At 34.7% G+C, this 17,686-nt stretch overlaps 1 protein-coding gene across 1 annotated transcript in view; it reads left to right on the plus strand.

The window, feature by feature from the left end:
• ABCD2 (ATP binding cassette subfamily D member 2) overlaps window positions 1-17,686 on the plus strand; it is a 94,309-nt gene that overhangs the window by 22,808 nt on the left and 53,815 nt on the right. The window contains exon 6 of the mRNA NM_001434994.1: window positions 1,178-1,323. Within this exon, the coding sequence (NP_001421923.1) occupies window positions 1,178-1,323 (146 nt within the window). The remainder of the gene's footprint in view (window positions 1-1,177; window positions 1,324-17,686) is intronic.

Raw genomic sequence — 17,686 nt, forward strand, 5'->3', positions numbered from 1 at the left:
GTTGGAGAACTTCCTTGGTATTATTGTTCTCCAGTTTCTGGGTCACCCACTTGGCAGGTATGGGATTTGATTTTATCACGATTGAGCCCCCCTCTCCTACTGTCTTGCTGTGGCTTCTTCTTTGTCTTTGGAAGTGGGGTATCTTTTTTTGGTGAGTTCCAGCATCCTCCTCTCGATGGTTGTTCAACAGCTAGTTGCAATTTTGGTGCTCTCATAGAAGGAAATGAGCACATGCCTTCTACTCTGCCATTTTGAACCAGAAGCCTATAATCATTTTTTAATCACTGATTATAAAATATCATTTATTCTAAAAAGTAAATCAAATTTTTGAATGATGTTTCTTTTTCTTGATCTTCACAATACCTTTTAAATACCAGATTGATAACTTCTTGATTCTATTGGGTGGAATGGGAGCTCATGAAATTCAGCTGTTTAAATTTAAATGATAAATAAGATGAAAGATTCTAAGAAAAGTATCCAATCAACATGGATATGTTGTTTTTTTATGTGTGTGTGTGTGTATATATATATGTGTATATATATATATTTTTTGTTGTTTGTTTTAATTCATCCATAGGCATTAGACTATATTACAGTCCTCATGCTTATTTCTGTCTTAATTTGGTAAACCTATTTTCTCTCTCTGTGAATAAAGGAAAATTAGGTTCATTTTATATCTCTCATTATGTTCTTTTATAATTTCTATAACATTTCAGACTACTGAATTAAACAACCTAGCTAGCTCTTAGAAAAACTAGTTTGTAGCTAGTTAACCTCAACTTACAAATACAGCAAAGTTGTATTTTAATTAAGTTTCATCAAATATTAATATTAAATAAATTTAATCTATTCTAATTTAAATTAAATTTTTACAGTTTCTTATTCCCACATGATAATGTTCCTTAATATCTGTGTAGTATGTGATGACAAAACCACAATGAAAATTTGGGGAAGTGAGTGCTCATTTCAAGGAGATCCATTATCTTTGGAACTGGACTGTTTTGTGATGCTTTTAGCTTCAGAGCCAAATTTGATATTCTCAATCCTGGATATATTTATCTTTTATTTCTTTTCCTAGGTTATCATGTGTTTAAAAGTTTTTAAAAATCACTTTTAAATGCTGACAGATGAAATAATTTTTAAATATTGTAATTCCTAATTTTATCTCTTATTGTAGGTAGAAGAAGGAATGCATCTTTTGATAACTGGTCCCAATGGTTGCGGGAAAAGTTCTCTCTTCAGAATTTTAAGTGGGCTCTGGCCTGTCTATGAAGGAGTCCTATATAAACCACCTCCACAACATATGTTCTATATTCCACAAAGGTGGGTAAAGTTTTTTATATCACAAGGAAAAATTTTCTTTTGCTTTTGAATTAATTATCTTGATTCTTTAAGCTCTTCTGCAAGTAATCTTTCAAGCATTTTTTTGAGATAAACTATTAAGGAAATAAATATTATCCTAAAAATTTTTGTTACTGCTTTGACTACAGTAGTGTCCAGGAAAATACCAATGCTTTTCATTTTCACTTCTTATTGTAATGAACACTCAAAAGACTATAGACGTTAGCCTCAAGAAATAATAGGCTAGTCCAAAGAATAATTATATTGCTTTAGACATAATCTCTATTATCTCTTCTCACAAAAATAAATAGTACTTGAATAATATGCTAGTCTTTTCATAAAGCTGCATATACTTATATGTTCTGAAATTATTCACTTATGTTTTCAGAGCCTCTGTATAGTAATCTTTATCACAGTTCTATGTAATCAATTAATGATTTAGAACTACCTTAATTAAAAATATTTTACTTTAAGAGTGAATGTAAAAGTAAGCATAGAAATATTTAAAAGTAAAATTTTTCATCTGAAATTTTTAGCTATCTTCCTTCATAACAATGTACAGATGTCTAAACAGAAACTTATACCTGAAAATTTAGAATATTCATTGTGGATGAGACAGTTAAATTTAAAGAAGAAACAGATCTCATGTTCATCTAACCCAGTAATTTTTCCCACCTTAGGTTAGGCTGACATCATAAAAGTACTTCTACTGTGCTAGAGGACTATTCTGTGGGGCCTAATCAAGCACCTATGCTGGAATTGTAGTATAAGAGCAAACATAAAAGTTCCATTAAATGTGTGCTATCACGTCTCTTTTGTTCCTTTTCCTTTGTCAGAAAGTGTTCGCACCATCCTGCCCACTGGACTAATTTTTAGATCTTATATTACAGCTATGCAGATGAGTTTTTGTGGCACTTTTTCCCTAAAGTAAAACCTATCATAGTAGTATTAAGCTATCTGAAGTGTGGAATGATGAACTGTATTAGCAATAAGAAAATATTGAATGTGAGCAGTGCTGTGAATACTTGTCTTTAACACAAAATAGATAACATCTGTGATTCCAGAATTATTGAATCTTTCTGTATTTCTTTTGGGAAACCTTCTGGATCTGAAAACTAAATAGTAGTGCCAAAGTTTAAGTTTCAGGTATTAATACATTAAGTAGACGGATTTTGATTTTCTATTTATGTTATGAAGCATAAAATTGTGAGGAAAATATTCTGTTATAGCATAGAATCAACTCCTTTAATGCAAATAGAATTATATACATAAATTTTATATTTTGAGCTATTTAAGATTTCATTTGTAATATAAAAACAGTTCTCAAATATAGCTATAACCTGAGCAATAAAAGACATTTCCAAGACTTAAAAAGTGCCTAATTAGCAAAGTCATCCTTCAGAAATGAAGGAAAAAGACTTTCCCAGACAAACAAAAGAGGAGGGAATTCATCTCCATTAGATCTGCCTTACAGGAAATGATAACAACAGTTTTTCAAATTGAAATGAAATGATGCTAATTAGTAGCATGAAAACACATAAAAATATACAATATTAGTAAATGTAAATATATACTCAAATTCATAATACTCTAATACTGCATTATGGTGGTGTGTTAACTATCTCTTAGTATGAATGTTAAAAGATAAGAGTATTAAAATTACTATAGCTAGTATAATTTATTAATGAACACACAATATAAAAACAGGCAAATTGTGATGTTATAAACATAAAGGGGGGAGAGTAAAAGGGTAGAGGTTTTATATGCAATTGAAGTAGTTAATATAAAACTTGTAAGATGTTTTAGATATGCTTCATAGGAACCACCAAGGTTTCCCCAGTGGCTCAGCAGGTAAAGAAACATTCTGCAGTGTAGGAGACACAGGGACTGAGTTCAGTCCCTGGGTCGGAAAGACCCTCTTCAGGAAGAAATGGCAACCCGCTCCAATATTCTTACCTGGAGAATCCCATGGACAGAGGAGCCTGGCAGGCTGCAATCCATGGGGTCACAGAGTCGGACACGAATGAGCATGCACAAATTCATAGGAACCACAAAGTAAAAACCTAAAGTAGATTTACAATAGATAAAGATAAGGGAATTAGAGCATACCACTATAGAAATCACCAATTCACAAGGAAAGGCTACATGAGAGGAAGAAAGGAACAAAGGACAAAGCAACCAGAAAGCAATAACATGGCATTAGTAAGTCCTTATCTGTCAATGATTAGTTTAAATGTAAATATACTGACTTATACTGACATAAATGGCTAGAAGATATACTTTACACTGGTTACAAGACAACCACCTCAGCTTTAAAGACACACATAGACTGAAAATGAAGGGATGGAAACAAGGTATTCCATCTAAATGGAAACCAAAGGAGAACAAGGGTGGCTACACTTATATTAGAAAAATCAGATTTTAAGCCAAAAATGCTAAAAAGAGACAAAGAAGGTCATTATATAATGACAGTGGGATTAATTCATCAAGAAGATATAACAGTTGTAATATATATGCACTCTATATCAGAACGCCTTAACATATTAAGCAAATACTGACAGATCTGAAAGGAGATAGACAAAAATACATTAATAGTTGGAAACATCAGTACCCCACTTTTGATGGTGGGTAAATCATCCAGACAGAAAATCAACAGGGAAATATTAGACTTGAACCATATTTTAGACCAAATGTACTTAGCAGACAAATACAGACATTCTATTCAACAGCAGTAGAATACACTTCTTAATCACATATGGGACATTCTCTAGCATATTTTATGATATGGTACAAAATAAATCTTAGCCAATTTAAGACTATTGAAGTCATACCAAGTATTTTTCCCTTCATAATGCTATGAAACAAAGCCTATAAGAGGAGGAGGGCTGAAATTTTTACAAATATGTGGAAATTAAAACACTCCTGAGCAACCAGTGAGTCAAAGAAGGAATCAAAAAAGAAATTAAGAAATACATTGAAAAAAACGAAAATGGAAACACAATATATGAAAATCTATGGAATGTGGCAATAGCAGTTCTAAGAAGGATGCTTATAGAAATAAATGTCTAAGTTAAGAAAACAAGAGATCTCAAGTAAACCTAACTTAACAGTTCAAGGATCTAGAAAAAGGGTAACAAAGTCCAAAGTTTGAAAGAGGAAGGAAATAACAAAAAGGGAAGAAATAAATGAAATAGAGACCAGAAAACAAAAGGAAAAGATCAACTAAAAAAATCAATAAATAAATGAAATAGAGACCAAAAAAGCAACAGAAAAGATCAATAAAAACTAAGAAATAATTATTTGTAAAAATAATATGAGTGAACCTTTAGCTGGACTAACAAAGAGGCAAAAAGAATAAAAAAATCAGAAAGAAGAGAGTATTACCACAGAAATACACAGGATCATTAGACTACTATAATAATAAGAACAATAATATGCCACAAACTAGAAACCTAGAAGAAATGGTTAAATGTTTACAAACATAAAATTTACCAAAACTGAATCATGAAGAAGTAAAAAAACATCAGTAACAAGTATGGAAATTGAATCAGTAATCTAAAATGCCCCTGAAACAAAAACCAGTTGGTTTCTAACAGTTGTTGTTCAGTTGTTAAGTCGTGTCCGACTCTTTGTGACCCCATTGACTGTAGCATGCCAGGCTTCCCTGCCCTTCACTATCTCCCAGAGTTTGCTCAGACTCATGTCCATTCAGTCAATGGTGCCATCCAACCATCTCATTCTCTGTCGCCCCCTTCTCCTCTTGCCCTCAATCATTCCCAGTGTGAGGGTCTCTTCCAGTGAGTGAGCTCTTGGCATTAGGTGGCTAAAATATTGAAGCTTCAGCTTCAGCATCATTTCTTCCAATAAATATTCAGAGTTGATTTCCTTTAGGATTGACTGGTTTGATCTCCTTGCAGTCCAAGGGACTCTCAAGAGTCATCTCCAGCACCACAGATAAAAAACCTCAATATTTCTGCACTCATCATTCTTTATGTTCCAACTCCCACATTGGTACACGACTACTGGAAAAACCATGGTTTTGACTGTATGGATCTTTGTCAGCAAAGTGATGCCTCTGCTTTTTGATATGCCATCTAGGTTTGTCATAGCTTTTCTTCCAAGGAGCAAGCATCTTTTAATTTCATGGCTGCAGTCACCATCAGCAGTGATTTTGGAGCCCAAGAAAATGAAATCTGCCACTGTTTCTATTTTTCTCCATTTATTTGCCATGAAGTATGGGAATAGATGCTGTATTCTTAGTTTTTTGAATGTTGAGTTTTAAGTCAGCTTTTTCACTCTCCTCTTTGATCTCTATCAAGAGACTCTGGTTCCTCTTCACTTTCTGCCATTAGGATGGTTTCATCTGCATATCTCAGGTTGTTATTTCTCCCAGCAATCTTGATTCCAGCTTGTGCTTCATCTATCCTGGCATTTTGCATGATGTATTCTGCATATAAGTTAAATAAACAGGGTGACAATATACAGTCTTGACTTACTCCTCTCCAAATTTTGAACCAGTCCTTTGTTCCATGTCTGGTTCTAACTGTTGCTTCTTGGCCTATATGACATGCTACAGTCAATGGGGTCGCAAAGAGTCGGACACGACTTAACAACTGAACAAGTATGGTGGTCTGGTATTTCCATCTCTTTATGATTTTTCCACAGTTTGTTGTGATCCACACAGTGAAAGGCTTTAGCAAGGTCAGTTAGGTAGCAATATATATATTTCTGGAATTCTCTTGCTTTTGCTATGATACAGTGGGCATTGGCAATTTGAGATCTGATTTATCTGCCTTTCCTAAATCCAGCTTGTACATCTGGAAGTTCTTGGTTCAAATACTGTTGAAGTCTAGTTTGTAGGATTTTGAGTATTACCTTACTAGCATGTGAAATGAGTGCAATTGGATGGTAGTTTGAACTCTGGCTTTGTCCTTTGGGATTGGAATGAAAACTGATTCTTTTCCAGTCCTGAAGCCACTGATGAGTTTTCCAAATTTGCTGGCATATTGAGTGCAGCACTTTCACAGCATCATCTTTTTGGATTTGAAATAGCTCCACTGGAATTCCATCACCTCAACTAGTTTTGTTCATAGTAATGCTTCCTAAGGCCCACTTGACTTCATACTCCAGAATGTCTGGCTCTAGGTGAATGACCACACATGGTTATCTGGGTTATTAAGACCTTTTTTGTATAGTTCTGTGTATTCTTGCCACCTCTTCTCAATCTCTTCTGCTTCTGTTATGTCCTTGCTTTATCTCTCCTTTATTGTATCCATATATGCATGAAATGTTCCCTGGGTATCTCTAATTTTCTTGCAGAGCTCTCTTGTCTTTCCCATTTTATTTTTTTCCTCTATTTCTTTAAATTGTTCATTTAAGAAGGCTGTCTTATGTTTCCTTGCTATTCTTTGGAACGCTGCATTCAGTTGTGTATATCTTTCCTCTTCTCCTTTGCGTTTCACTTCTCTTCTTTTCTCAGCTATTTGTAAGGCCTCCTCAGACAACCATTTTGCCTTCTTGCATTTCTTCTTTGGGATAGTTGTGGTCGCTGCCTCCTGTACAATGTTATGAATATCATCCATAGTTCTTCAGGCACTCTATGAAATCTAATCCCTTGAATCTATTTGTCACTTCCACTGTGCAATTATAAGGGATTTGATTTAGATCATACCTGAATGGCCTAGTGGTTTTCCCTTCTTTCTTCAATTTAAGCCTGAATTTTGCAATAAGGAGGTATGTTCTGAACCACTCTTAGCTCCCAGTCTTGTTTTTGCTGACTGTATATAGCTTCTCCATCTTCGGCTGCAAAGAATATAATCAATCTGATTTTGATATTGAGTATCTGGTGATGTTCATGTGTAGAGTCATCTCTTTTGTCATTGGAAGAGGATGGTTACTATGACCAGTGTGTTCTATTGGCAAAACTCTGGTAGCCTTTGCCCTACTTCATGTTGTACTCCACATCCAAACTTGCCTGTTACTCCAGGTATTTCTTGACTTCCTACTTTTCATTCTAATCCTCTATGATGGTTTCACTGGTGAATTCTAACAAACATTTAAAGAGGAATTAATAATAATCTCCTCAAATTCTTCAAAAAATTGAAGAGGGAATATTCCCAAACCCATTTTGTGAGGCCAGCATTACCTTGTTACCAAAGCCAGTTAAGGACATTGCAAGAAAAGAAAGCCACAGATCAATATCCATGATGAATACAGATGCAAAACTTCTCAGCAAAATATTAGAAAACTGAATTTAACAACGATTAAAAGGGACATACCCTGTTCAACTGGGATTTATCCCTGGGGTGCACAGGTAGTTTAACATTGCAAATAAAGAAATATGGTACTAGAATGAAAGACAAATATCATATGTGGCAGAAAAAGCATTTGACAAAATGTACATTCTTTCATAATAAAAATTCTCAACAAGCTGAATATAGAAGGAACATACTTCAACATAATAAAGGCTGCATATGACAGACTCAGAGATTATATCACATTCAATGGTGAAAGATTGAAAGCTTTCCCTCTAAGATGAGGAACAACACTAGGGTGCCTACTCTGACCATTCTCATTCAATAAAGTACTGGAAGCTTATAGTAATCAGGCAAGACAAAGAAAAGGCATTCAAATTAGAAAGCAAAGGTGAAATTATCTGTGTTTTCAAATAATATGATCTTACATAGAGAAAGTCCTAAAGATTTCACCAGAAACATTTAGTACAAGTCAATGAATTCAGTAAAAATTGAAGGATACAAAATCAGCATACAGAAATCGATTGTCCATGTCCCATGTTCATGAATTGAAATAATGTTATTAAAATATCCATACTGCACTAGATCATCTATAGATTCAACACGATTCCTATGGAAATTCCAATGGCATTTTCCACAGAAATAGGAAAAACTATCCTAAAATTTTTGTGGGTACATAAAAGACCCCAAATAGCCAAAGCAATCATGAGAAAGAAAAAAATGGCTGGAAACCTAACACTTCTTGTTTTCAAATGCTGTTAGAAAGCTATAGTCATGAAAACAGTGTGGTGAGTGAAGTCGCTTAGTCGTGTCCAACTCTTTGCGACCCCATGGACTGTAGCCTATCAGTCAGGCTCCTATGTCCATGGGATTTTCCAGGCAAGAGTGCTGGAGTAGATTGCCATTTCCTTCTCCAGGGGATCTTCCTGACCCAGGCATTGAACCCGGGTCTCCTGCATTGCAGGCAGATGCTTTACCATCTGAGCCACCAGGGAAGCTAGTCATGAAAACAGTATGGTACTAGTATAAAAACAGACATAGACCAATGAAACAGAATGAAGGACCCAGAGATAAATGCCTACATATGGTCAATTATTACTTGCCAAGAGAGTAAAGACTATTCAAGGATAGTCTCTTCAATAAATGGTATTGGCAAAACTGGATAACTATATGCAGAAAATGAAATTGTACTTCTTCCTTACACTGCTAACAAAAATGAACTTGAAATGGATTAAATACCTAAATGTAAGGCCAGAATTCATAAAACTCTTAGAGGAAAACATTGAAAAAACTCTTTGACATTGATCTGGCAATGATTTGTGAATATGACACCAAAAGTACAAGCAATAAAAGCATAAGTCAATAGGTAGAACTACATCAAATTAAAAGTCTACACAGTGAAGGAAACCATCAACAAAATTAAACCCAACCTATGGAATAGGAGGAAATATTTGCAAATCATATCTGGTAAGCTGTCAATATCCACAATATATAAGGAGCTCATACAACACAAAAGGGAAAAAACTTGTAGTTTAAAAATGGACAGAGGTTTTGAATAGACATTTTCCCAAAGATGTACAGTTTATCCAACAGATACATGAAAATGTACTCAGTCTTACTAATCATCAGAGAAATGCAAGTCAAAACCATAATGAGATATAACCTCACACCTGTCAGAATGGCTCATCTCAAAAGATAAGAAATAACAAGTGTTGGCAAGGATGTGGAGAAAAGGAAACCTCTATCGACTCCTAGTAAGAATGTAAGTTGGTGGAACCACTATGGAGAACAGTATGGAGATTCTTCAGAAAATTAAAAATAGAGCTACTATGTGATTTGCAATCCCATGTTCACTGAGGCATTATTCACAATAGCCAAAACATGAAAACAAAGTAAGTGTCTATTAACAGATGAATGGAAAGATGTGGTATGTATTTATGTACAATGGAATATCCTTAGGCCATGAAAAAGGAAATCCTGCCATTTGTGACAATGTAATGGCATAAGTCTTACAGAGAAAGATAAATACTATATTGATATCATCTATATATGGAATCTAAAACAGCTAAACTTGTATAAACAGAGTAGAATTGTGGTTACCAGGGGATGGAGAGTTTGAGGGATGGGGAGATATTGGTTCAAAACACAGACTTACAGTTAGAAGTTGAATAAGTTCCAGAAATTTGACTCACATCATTGTGATTAGAGTTAATAGTAACAAATTATATACTGGAAGTTGTTAAACAGTAGGCCTTTCATATTCTCACCACAAAAAGAAGTGGCAATTATGTGAGTAATAGATGTGTCAGGTATTGCTACAGTGATAATTATTTTGCTATATGTAAGTGTATGAAATCAACAGGTTTATAACTTGAACTTGCATAAAGTTGTATGTCAATTTTGTCTCAGTAAACGTGGAAAAAATGCCACTGAGCTGTATAATTAAAAATGGTTAATATGGTAAATTTTATTTTATGTGTATTTTATTGCAGTTTTTAGAAGTGGAAAAAAAAAGAGAAAATAGTACTTAAATTCCAGTCTTTGCTCTCAGGATAACTAACTATGTTATTCTGCAACAAACATAAATCACTAGGAAACTTTTTCTTAGTTATGAAATTTACTGTTCCCTAGGCAAAAGCAATGGCAACCCATTCCAGTACTCTTGCCTGGGAAATCCCATGGATGGAGGAGCCTGGTAGGCTATAGGCCATGGGGTGGGAAGGAGTTGAACACGACTAAGCAATCACTTTCACTTTTCACTTTCATGCATTGGAGAAGGAAATGGCAACCCACTCCAGTGTTCTTGCCTGGAGAATCCCAGGGATGGGGGAGCCTGGTGGGCTGCCGTCTATGAGGTTGCACAGAGTCAGACACAACTGACGTGACTTAGCAGCAGCAGCAGCAGGCAAAAAATCAACTACAACTTAGTTAAGAACAAATGAGAATGAAAGTCTATTTCTTAAGGTTAAAATTTTCAAATGATTAATGTTAAAATTAATTTTATCTTGATTACAGAGTTTCTAGAAACTTGAGAATTTGTATTTATATTTAGAATTCTATAGGACCAATATCTTGCAAAAGAGCATAGAATTTATTTAAATGTATATGTAAACTAAGAGGTCCTAAACGTAGTATTTACGTCTAATATTCTAAAAGCTACTGATTTTTCAAAAAGGTTTTGAAATAATCTTATGAGTCTTTATGATTTAAAAGAAAGCTGCTACAACCTATTTCAAAATAATTGTCAATAGATAATCTTTTCTTGTTAGGATATTCTCATTAATGAATATTATCTAGTATCTTATTGCATAGACCCTATATAATTTATAGCAATAGAATGTAGCTTAAGTACTAATTTGGCAGAAAAAAAACTGTAAATTGAACATAAAATTAAGTCTTATGTACCTACAGAACAAATTTCATAAGTCACAAACAGACCTTTGTAATCCCCTGTTTTCACTTTTTGTGATTTAGACTTCTTGGTAGAGGATCGGTCTCCTTATACAAGGATCAAACATAAATTCATTGTTATTTTCATGCAGAAAAAGAGTGGGTTTAGTTAAAGTGGATTTCTAATAATGCCATGTAATGTACAGAAAAAAAAAAGTAAACAGGGTAAAAATGTTCTGAGTAAGTATATTAGGACTACTTATTTTTGTAATGAAAATTTCAGAGAATTTGAAGAGCTTCTGTGGGTCAGTTTACAAGCTGGGAGACCTGAATTCCTAAGAAACTGTGAAATCAGCTCAAATATTTTCCCAATTAATGTCTTCTGATACTTCAGCAATGTTAATAATGAAAGCCAGATAAAAGAAAATCAGGGCTTTGGGTTCAAGAATAAAAAAAAAAAATTATACTAGGTAAATTCGTTTCAAAGCAGTTTCCTCTCATCCCATAATCATCAATGATTGGATATGAAAACTGTTTGAGCATTTGACACATTTTAGCAAAGAACATTTCCTCTATAATGTAGATTTAGCCACTTTAAATCTGTGGAATGGTGGATAATAAAATGCTTAGTTTTGCTCAGATAGTACTTAAACTGTTTTGGCAATTTTAGGCTCTTTGAGGGGCTTTCTGGGTAGCTCAGCTGATAAAGAATCCACCTGCAATGCAGGAGACCCTAGTTCGACTCCTGGGTTGGGAAATTCCCCTGAAGAAGGGATAGTCTACCCACTCCAGTATTATTGGGCTTCCTGGTGTCTCAGATGGTAAAAAAATCTGCCTGCAATTCAGGAGACTGGGGTTTCATCCCTGGGTTGGGAAGATTACCTGAAGGAAGGCATGGCAACCCACTCTAGTATTCTTGCCTGGAGAATCCCCATGGACAGAGGAGCCTGGCAGGCTACAGTCCATTGGTTGCAAAGAGTTGTACATGACTGAGCCACTAAGCACAGCACAGGCTGTTGAGATTGAATTTCCTGAGCAGTGTGGTTGTCCTCTTTAAATTGTTAATTGAAACTCATTGTTCCCCACTGTGTTAGCCATCTGACCCTCAGGAAAATTCTTACACTTGAATACAGATCCTGAATTTCTTTTGTCAATTCTTGAGGCACTTTTACTGTCTTCTCACCACGTAAAGGCTGATTTATCATCTCTTTACCAGCTGAGTTATCAGAGAAATTATCAGGGCTTCCCTAGTGGCTCAGTTGGTAAAGAATCTGGCTGCAATGAGGAGACCCAAGTTCGATCCCTGGGTCGGGAAGATCCCTTGGAGAAGGAAATGGCAACCCACTCCGGTGCTCTTGCCTGGAGAATTCCATGGACAGAGGAGCGGGACAGGCTGCAGTCCATGGAATCCCCAAAAGTTGGACACAACTGTGCAACTAACTTTCACTTTTATGATCTCTTGCTTTCACTAATCTACGATTTTATGGCTTATTAGTTACTTAGTAATTCCCTAGTGTATCTCTGTCTTCAGCCATTAAAGACTCTGAAGCCCAACCTTCATTTGTTTAGTTCACTTGCTAACAAAATACTATTATACGCTAACACTTCCCAAAATGGAAAATTGAAACATTTGATGGGGGTTAGAGAAACACTGGGTGTAGGAGGGAAGAAGGAATGTAGGAAGACAGAGATGGAGGATGGAAGGAAGTGCAGGAAGCAAGACAAAAAATAATTGGTGTTTACTAACGAAAGGCAGGAAAGCCTTGGGTTCCTTTGTATTACTTCCCCCCCCCCCCATTTCCCAGGGTATCAGTTGTATACATCACATATTTCTCCCCAGCAACAGTCTCCAGTTTGGCAACAACCCACCATGTAATTGTGTTCCCAAAGCTCCTGCTGTCACTACCCTCTCTTGTTAGAAGTATCCAGGGAGAGAAATGTTGACCATGATCTTCCTACTATTGTAAACTTTATGCCGAAATACACACTAAGGCCAACAGATTTAAAATAGATTCAGACTTCCCACAATTTTGCATGAAATTTGTGAAAATTTGTACAAATTTCTGCCCATACTTCACTTTGGAGTCTAAAAAGTAACAGGTTAAGAAAATGAAAGGATTATAAGGATTGAATTAAATTTGACTAAACATTTTTTAAAAGAAAAGAGAAAAAGAAAAAATGAGGGTGGAATAGTAGGAATATCGTACTTCATATCTTGGGAAAATTATTGTGCTATATTCTTTGTCAATGCTATATACATTTTTTTTAATCAGCATTTATTAAAGCCTTGCTTTAGATGTTAGTGTTAACTAACTTTAGATGATAGTAAGATGCTTTAGAGGTTAGTGAATAAAGAAAGACACAGTCATTCTCAACATATGCTTGTGCCTAATTTGGTTATAAGGTAAAACATGCAACTAATTCCTATCAAAGCCAGAATAAATGCCTCAAGAAAGGCAAGAAATGCTATAGCAATATTCAAAATGAGAAAAAAATATTGTAGAACAGTGTGTATTTTGACCTGGGTCTTCAAAGTTAGAATTTTGTCAATTGTCATAAATTGGATGTTTTGCAAATGTCTAAGTAGATCAGGAATGCCACAGATTCAAATAAGCATGAGTTTTTTTGTTTCTTTAGTTTTTGGATATTTTCTAAACAGAGCTGTCCTATCCACTGTCCTAATACATGAATCTGAAGAAAGTAAATGTTTATTAGACTCATCTCTATTAATATTATGTTATTGGTACATACTGAAAATAATAGCATTCATCCCCTAGGTCCTTAACTATTGCTAAGATGTTCTTTTCATTAAAGTTCTTTGAATTACTTTTTAAAATTCTCTAGTGCTTTGGGTCTGCCATTTCCTTAATTTCCACCTAAGAAGATCATCTCCTCTTTTTGAATAAATACATAGTACTAACATTAGGTTAAATTTCAGTCTTTTAGTGCTTCCTGAAAACAGAAAAAGAAGTACCTTGTTTCTATACAACTCTCATTTCTTTTTGTCAGAGATATTCTGAAATTATAAATAACATTATATATCCACTCAGTGTTTGTTTACTACTTCAATCACAATATAGTCTATTCAAGTATCATGTTACTTAATCCTTTAAATGTAAATGTGGCTTAATAAAGTAGTTATGAATCATAGTTTTAAATGAAATATGCATTAAAATGCTAAATTTGGTTGTTCACAGGAACAATAGCATGACTAATTAGATTAATTAGATTGTGCAGAGAATTAAATATAGATACTGTTGCATCTATCTTTTAAGTATGAACAGTACCTATTGATCATGCTTTGCATAAATCATATTAAATAGAATATTTTAAATGATTAAAGTTCAAAGGGATTATAAACTTTAGTACTTACAGCTGCACAGCAGTTTAAAGCCAGGGTCAGAATTCACCAAATCTTTGGATACAAATCCTCTGTATTCACTGCCTCTTATTTAGGATTAGTAAAATAGTCACATTAAAAACATCTACCTCTGATTGAAAAAGAAAAAAGCTACTATTTTATCTTAAATATTTTCTCAGAGAAAATGAATATATTTTTCTCTTAATAAAATAAAAAGCTTCTCTAGCACAGTCCCAAATTTATAGGGAATAACAAACTATTATTCTTTTATAGTTTGCATTCACTTTAAAAAATTTTTGTATTCTTCAACTGTTTTTCTTAGAAGAGATTGAGACACGAAATCTCATCTTTTAGAAGTGCCAACATTTAATTCATGTTTTCTTTGATGGCATTTCCATTAATCCCTTTAATGATATAGTTTTTGTATTTTAAAAATAATATTGATTTTGGATCATCTAATGATCTCCTGAGATAATTGGTGGATTCCAAGGCATTTTGAGCAAGGGCTGATCATCTCTAGGCTATTACTATTAACACAATGTAATGCCATGTATTAGTCACTGTTCTACACATATTACATGTTTCTAATTTTTGTATATGACAACCCATAAAGTTGTTGTTAGTATACCTATTTTATAGATGATAAAACTCGAAGAGGTTACAATCATTCCATTGATAAATTTTGGAGCCAGCATTTGAACTTAGTCATGTCTGACTCTAAAGTCACTTTGTCCTGCTTATTACCAGCAGCAGGAGACACGTTTCTGAAAAATTACTACTCTCCTGCCTGCCCTTGAAAGTGAGTATTGCCAGTTAAGGTTGTTTGCTCGGTATGCTGAAACTGTACTAATATCAAGCTACTGTTTGGAAGCAGAAGTCCTTATAATGCTTGGAATACAGGCAATCCAAGTCAATTTTAGCATAAAGGTTAGCACAGATACTTGGCTATCATTTATGTTAATGTGAAAGAAGTTATATTCTTGTATAAAAGTGAAATTCATTTAAACTGTGTTCATATCACTTTCAAAATAGAATATGTTCTCTATTCTTTCCTATTCTTCTAAAATCCATTTCTTTATAAAATATAAATTAATCTCTCAAAAATATGCTGTTAGTTTTAAATTGGACTTCTTGCAAAAGTATAAAATAAACAAATCTTAATTTTCATGATGCATTATGGTATAAAAATTATTATTTACCCTTTAGGTTGTCAAAAGAGGAGATTATCTTATGCATCAGAGCAGACTGTGTTATGTTTTAGGAAGCTCAGCAGAATGGACAAAATACTTAAATAATACCAGTAATCTAATATAATGATAAATAAAACAAAGTTGACTTTTAAGAAGTTTGCATTCTTCTTAGTTTGGGAGTACTTTGATTATTACACTAACAGTATTCTTATTACTGCTTGGAAATAAACACTATCCCTCCTCTTAAAGGGTGTGCACATGTCTCCTGTAGTACCTAGAAGCATCTTTTCTTAGAAACGTAATTTCAGTTAAGTATATATTTTCAGTTGAATATTTCTTCTTTTTTGCTGCATATTTATTTTAAGAATATTGTGAAAGACATGTATTGAGGACTCAAACCTGGTTCTTGCTGTTCAAGAAAAAAGTCTGATGATATGATTGGTCCTCAAATGTACATTTATATGAATTATTAATAGCTAGATTTTATGGCTTTCAGATTGCGAACTTATTACTATGGCAACACAGCAGTATTTAGCTGTACCTTATTCTTAAACTTATCATACTTTAAATACATGAGTATTGCTATAAAATTTTGATCAGTATTGTTCACTATTAAATTCTAGATGGCTATTCCTGGTGGCTGACATGGTAAAGAATCTACCTCCAATGCAGGAGACCCAGGTTCGATCCCTGGGTCAGGAAGATTCCTTGGTGAAGGGAATGATAACCCACTCCAGTAATCTTACCTGGAGAATTCCATAGACAGAGGAGCCTGGAGGGCTACATTCCATGGGGTTGCAAAGAGTAGGACATTGACTGAGCAACTAACACATGTGAAATATTTAACATTTTTGGTGATCATTCCAGAGACTTCAAGCTCAGACCTAACATTTCTCAATGTTTCTTTTTTCATTCTACTTTGTCTTCTTTAAAGAGAAAAATAAGAAATGGTATAAAAATGAGTATAAACCTTAATAAATGTCAATCAGTTCAGTTCAGTCATTCAGTCGTGTCCGACTCTTTGTGACTCCATGGACTGTGGCATGCCAAGCTTCCCTGTCCATCACCAACTCCCAGAGCTTGCTCAAACTCATGTCCATTGAGTCAGTGATGCCTACCAACTATCTCATCCTCTGTCATCCCCTTCTCTTTCTGCCTTCAGTCTTTCCCACATCAGGGTCTTTTCCAATGAGTCAGTGTCCAAACAACTACAGCTTCAGAATCAGTCCTTCCAATGACTATTCAGGACTGATTTCTTCAGTGCAAGGGATACTCAAGAGTCTTCTCCAACATCACAGTTCAAAAGCATCACTTCTTCAGCCCTCAGCTTTCTTTATGGTCCAACTCTCACGTCCATTCATGACTACTGGAAAAACCATAGCTTTGACTAGATGGATCCTTGTCGGCAAAGTAATGTCTCTGCCTTTTAATATGCTGTCTAGGTTGGTCATAGCTTTTCTTCCAAGGAGCAAATATCTTCTAATTTCATGGCTGCAGTCACCATCTGCACTGATTTTGGAGCCCAAGAAAATAAAGTCTCTTACTGTTTCCGTTGTTTCCCTATCTATTTGCCATGAAGTGATGGAACTGGATGCATGATCTTAGTTCTCTGAATGTTGAGTTTTAAGCCAACTTTTTCACTGTCCTCTTTGACTTTCATCAAGAGGCTCTTTAGTTCCTCTTCACTTTATGCCGTAAGGGTGATGTCATCTGCATATATGAAGTTTTTGGTATTTCTCCCAGCAATCTTGATTCCAGCTTGTGCTTTACCCAGCCCAGCATTTTGCGTGATATACTCTGCATATAAGTTAAATAAGCAGGGTGACAATATACAGTCTTGATGTACTCCTTTCCCAATTTGGAATCAGTCTGTTTTTCCATGTCCAGTTCTAACTGTTGCTTCTTGACCTGCATACAGATTTCTCAGGAGGCAGGTGAGGTGGTCTGGTATTCCCATCTCTTGAAGAATTTCCCACAGTTTGTTGTGATCCACACAGTCAAAGGCTTTGGCCAGTCAATAAAGCAGAAGTAGATGCTTTTCTGGAATTCTCTTGCTTTTTCTATGATCCAACTGATGTTGGCAATTTGATCTCTGATTCCTCTACCATTTCTAAATCCAACTTGAACATCTGGAAGTTCATGGTTCAGGT

This window comes from Bos taurus, chromosome 5 (assembly GCF_002263795.3).
Source record: "Bos taurus isolate L1 Dominette 01449 registration number 42190680 breed Hereford chromosome 5, ARS-UCD2.0, whole genome shotgun sequence".
In the NCBI taxonomy this organism is placed as follows: Eukaryota; Metazoa; Chordata; class Mammalia; order Artiodactyla; family Bovidae; genus Bos; species Bos taurus.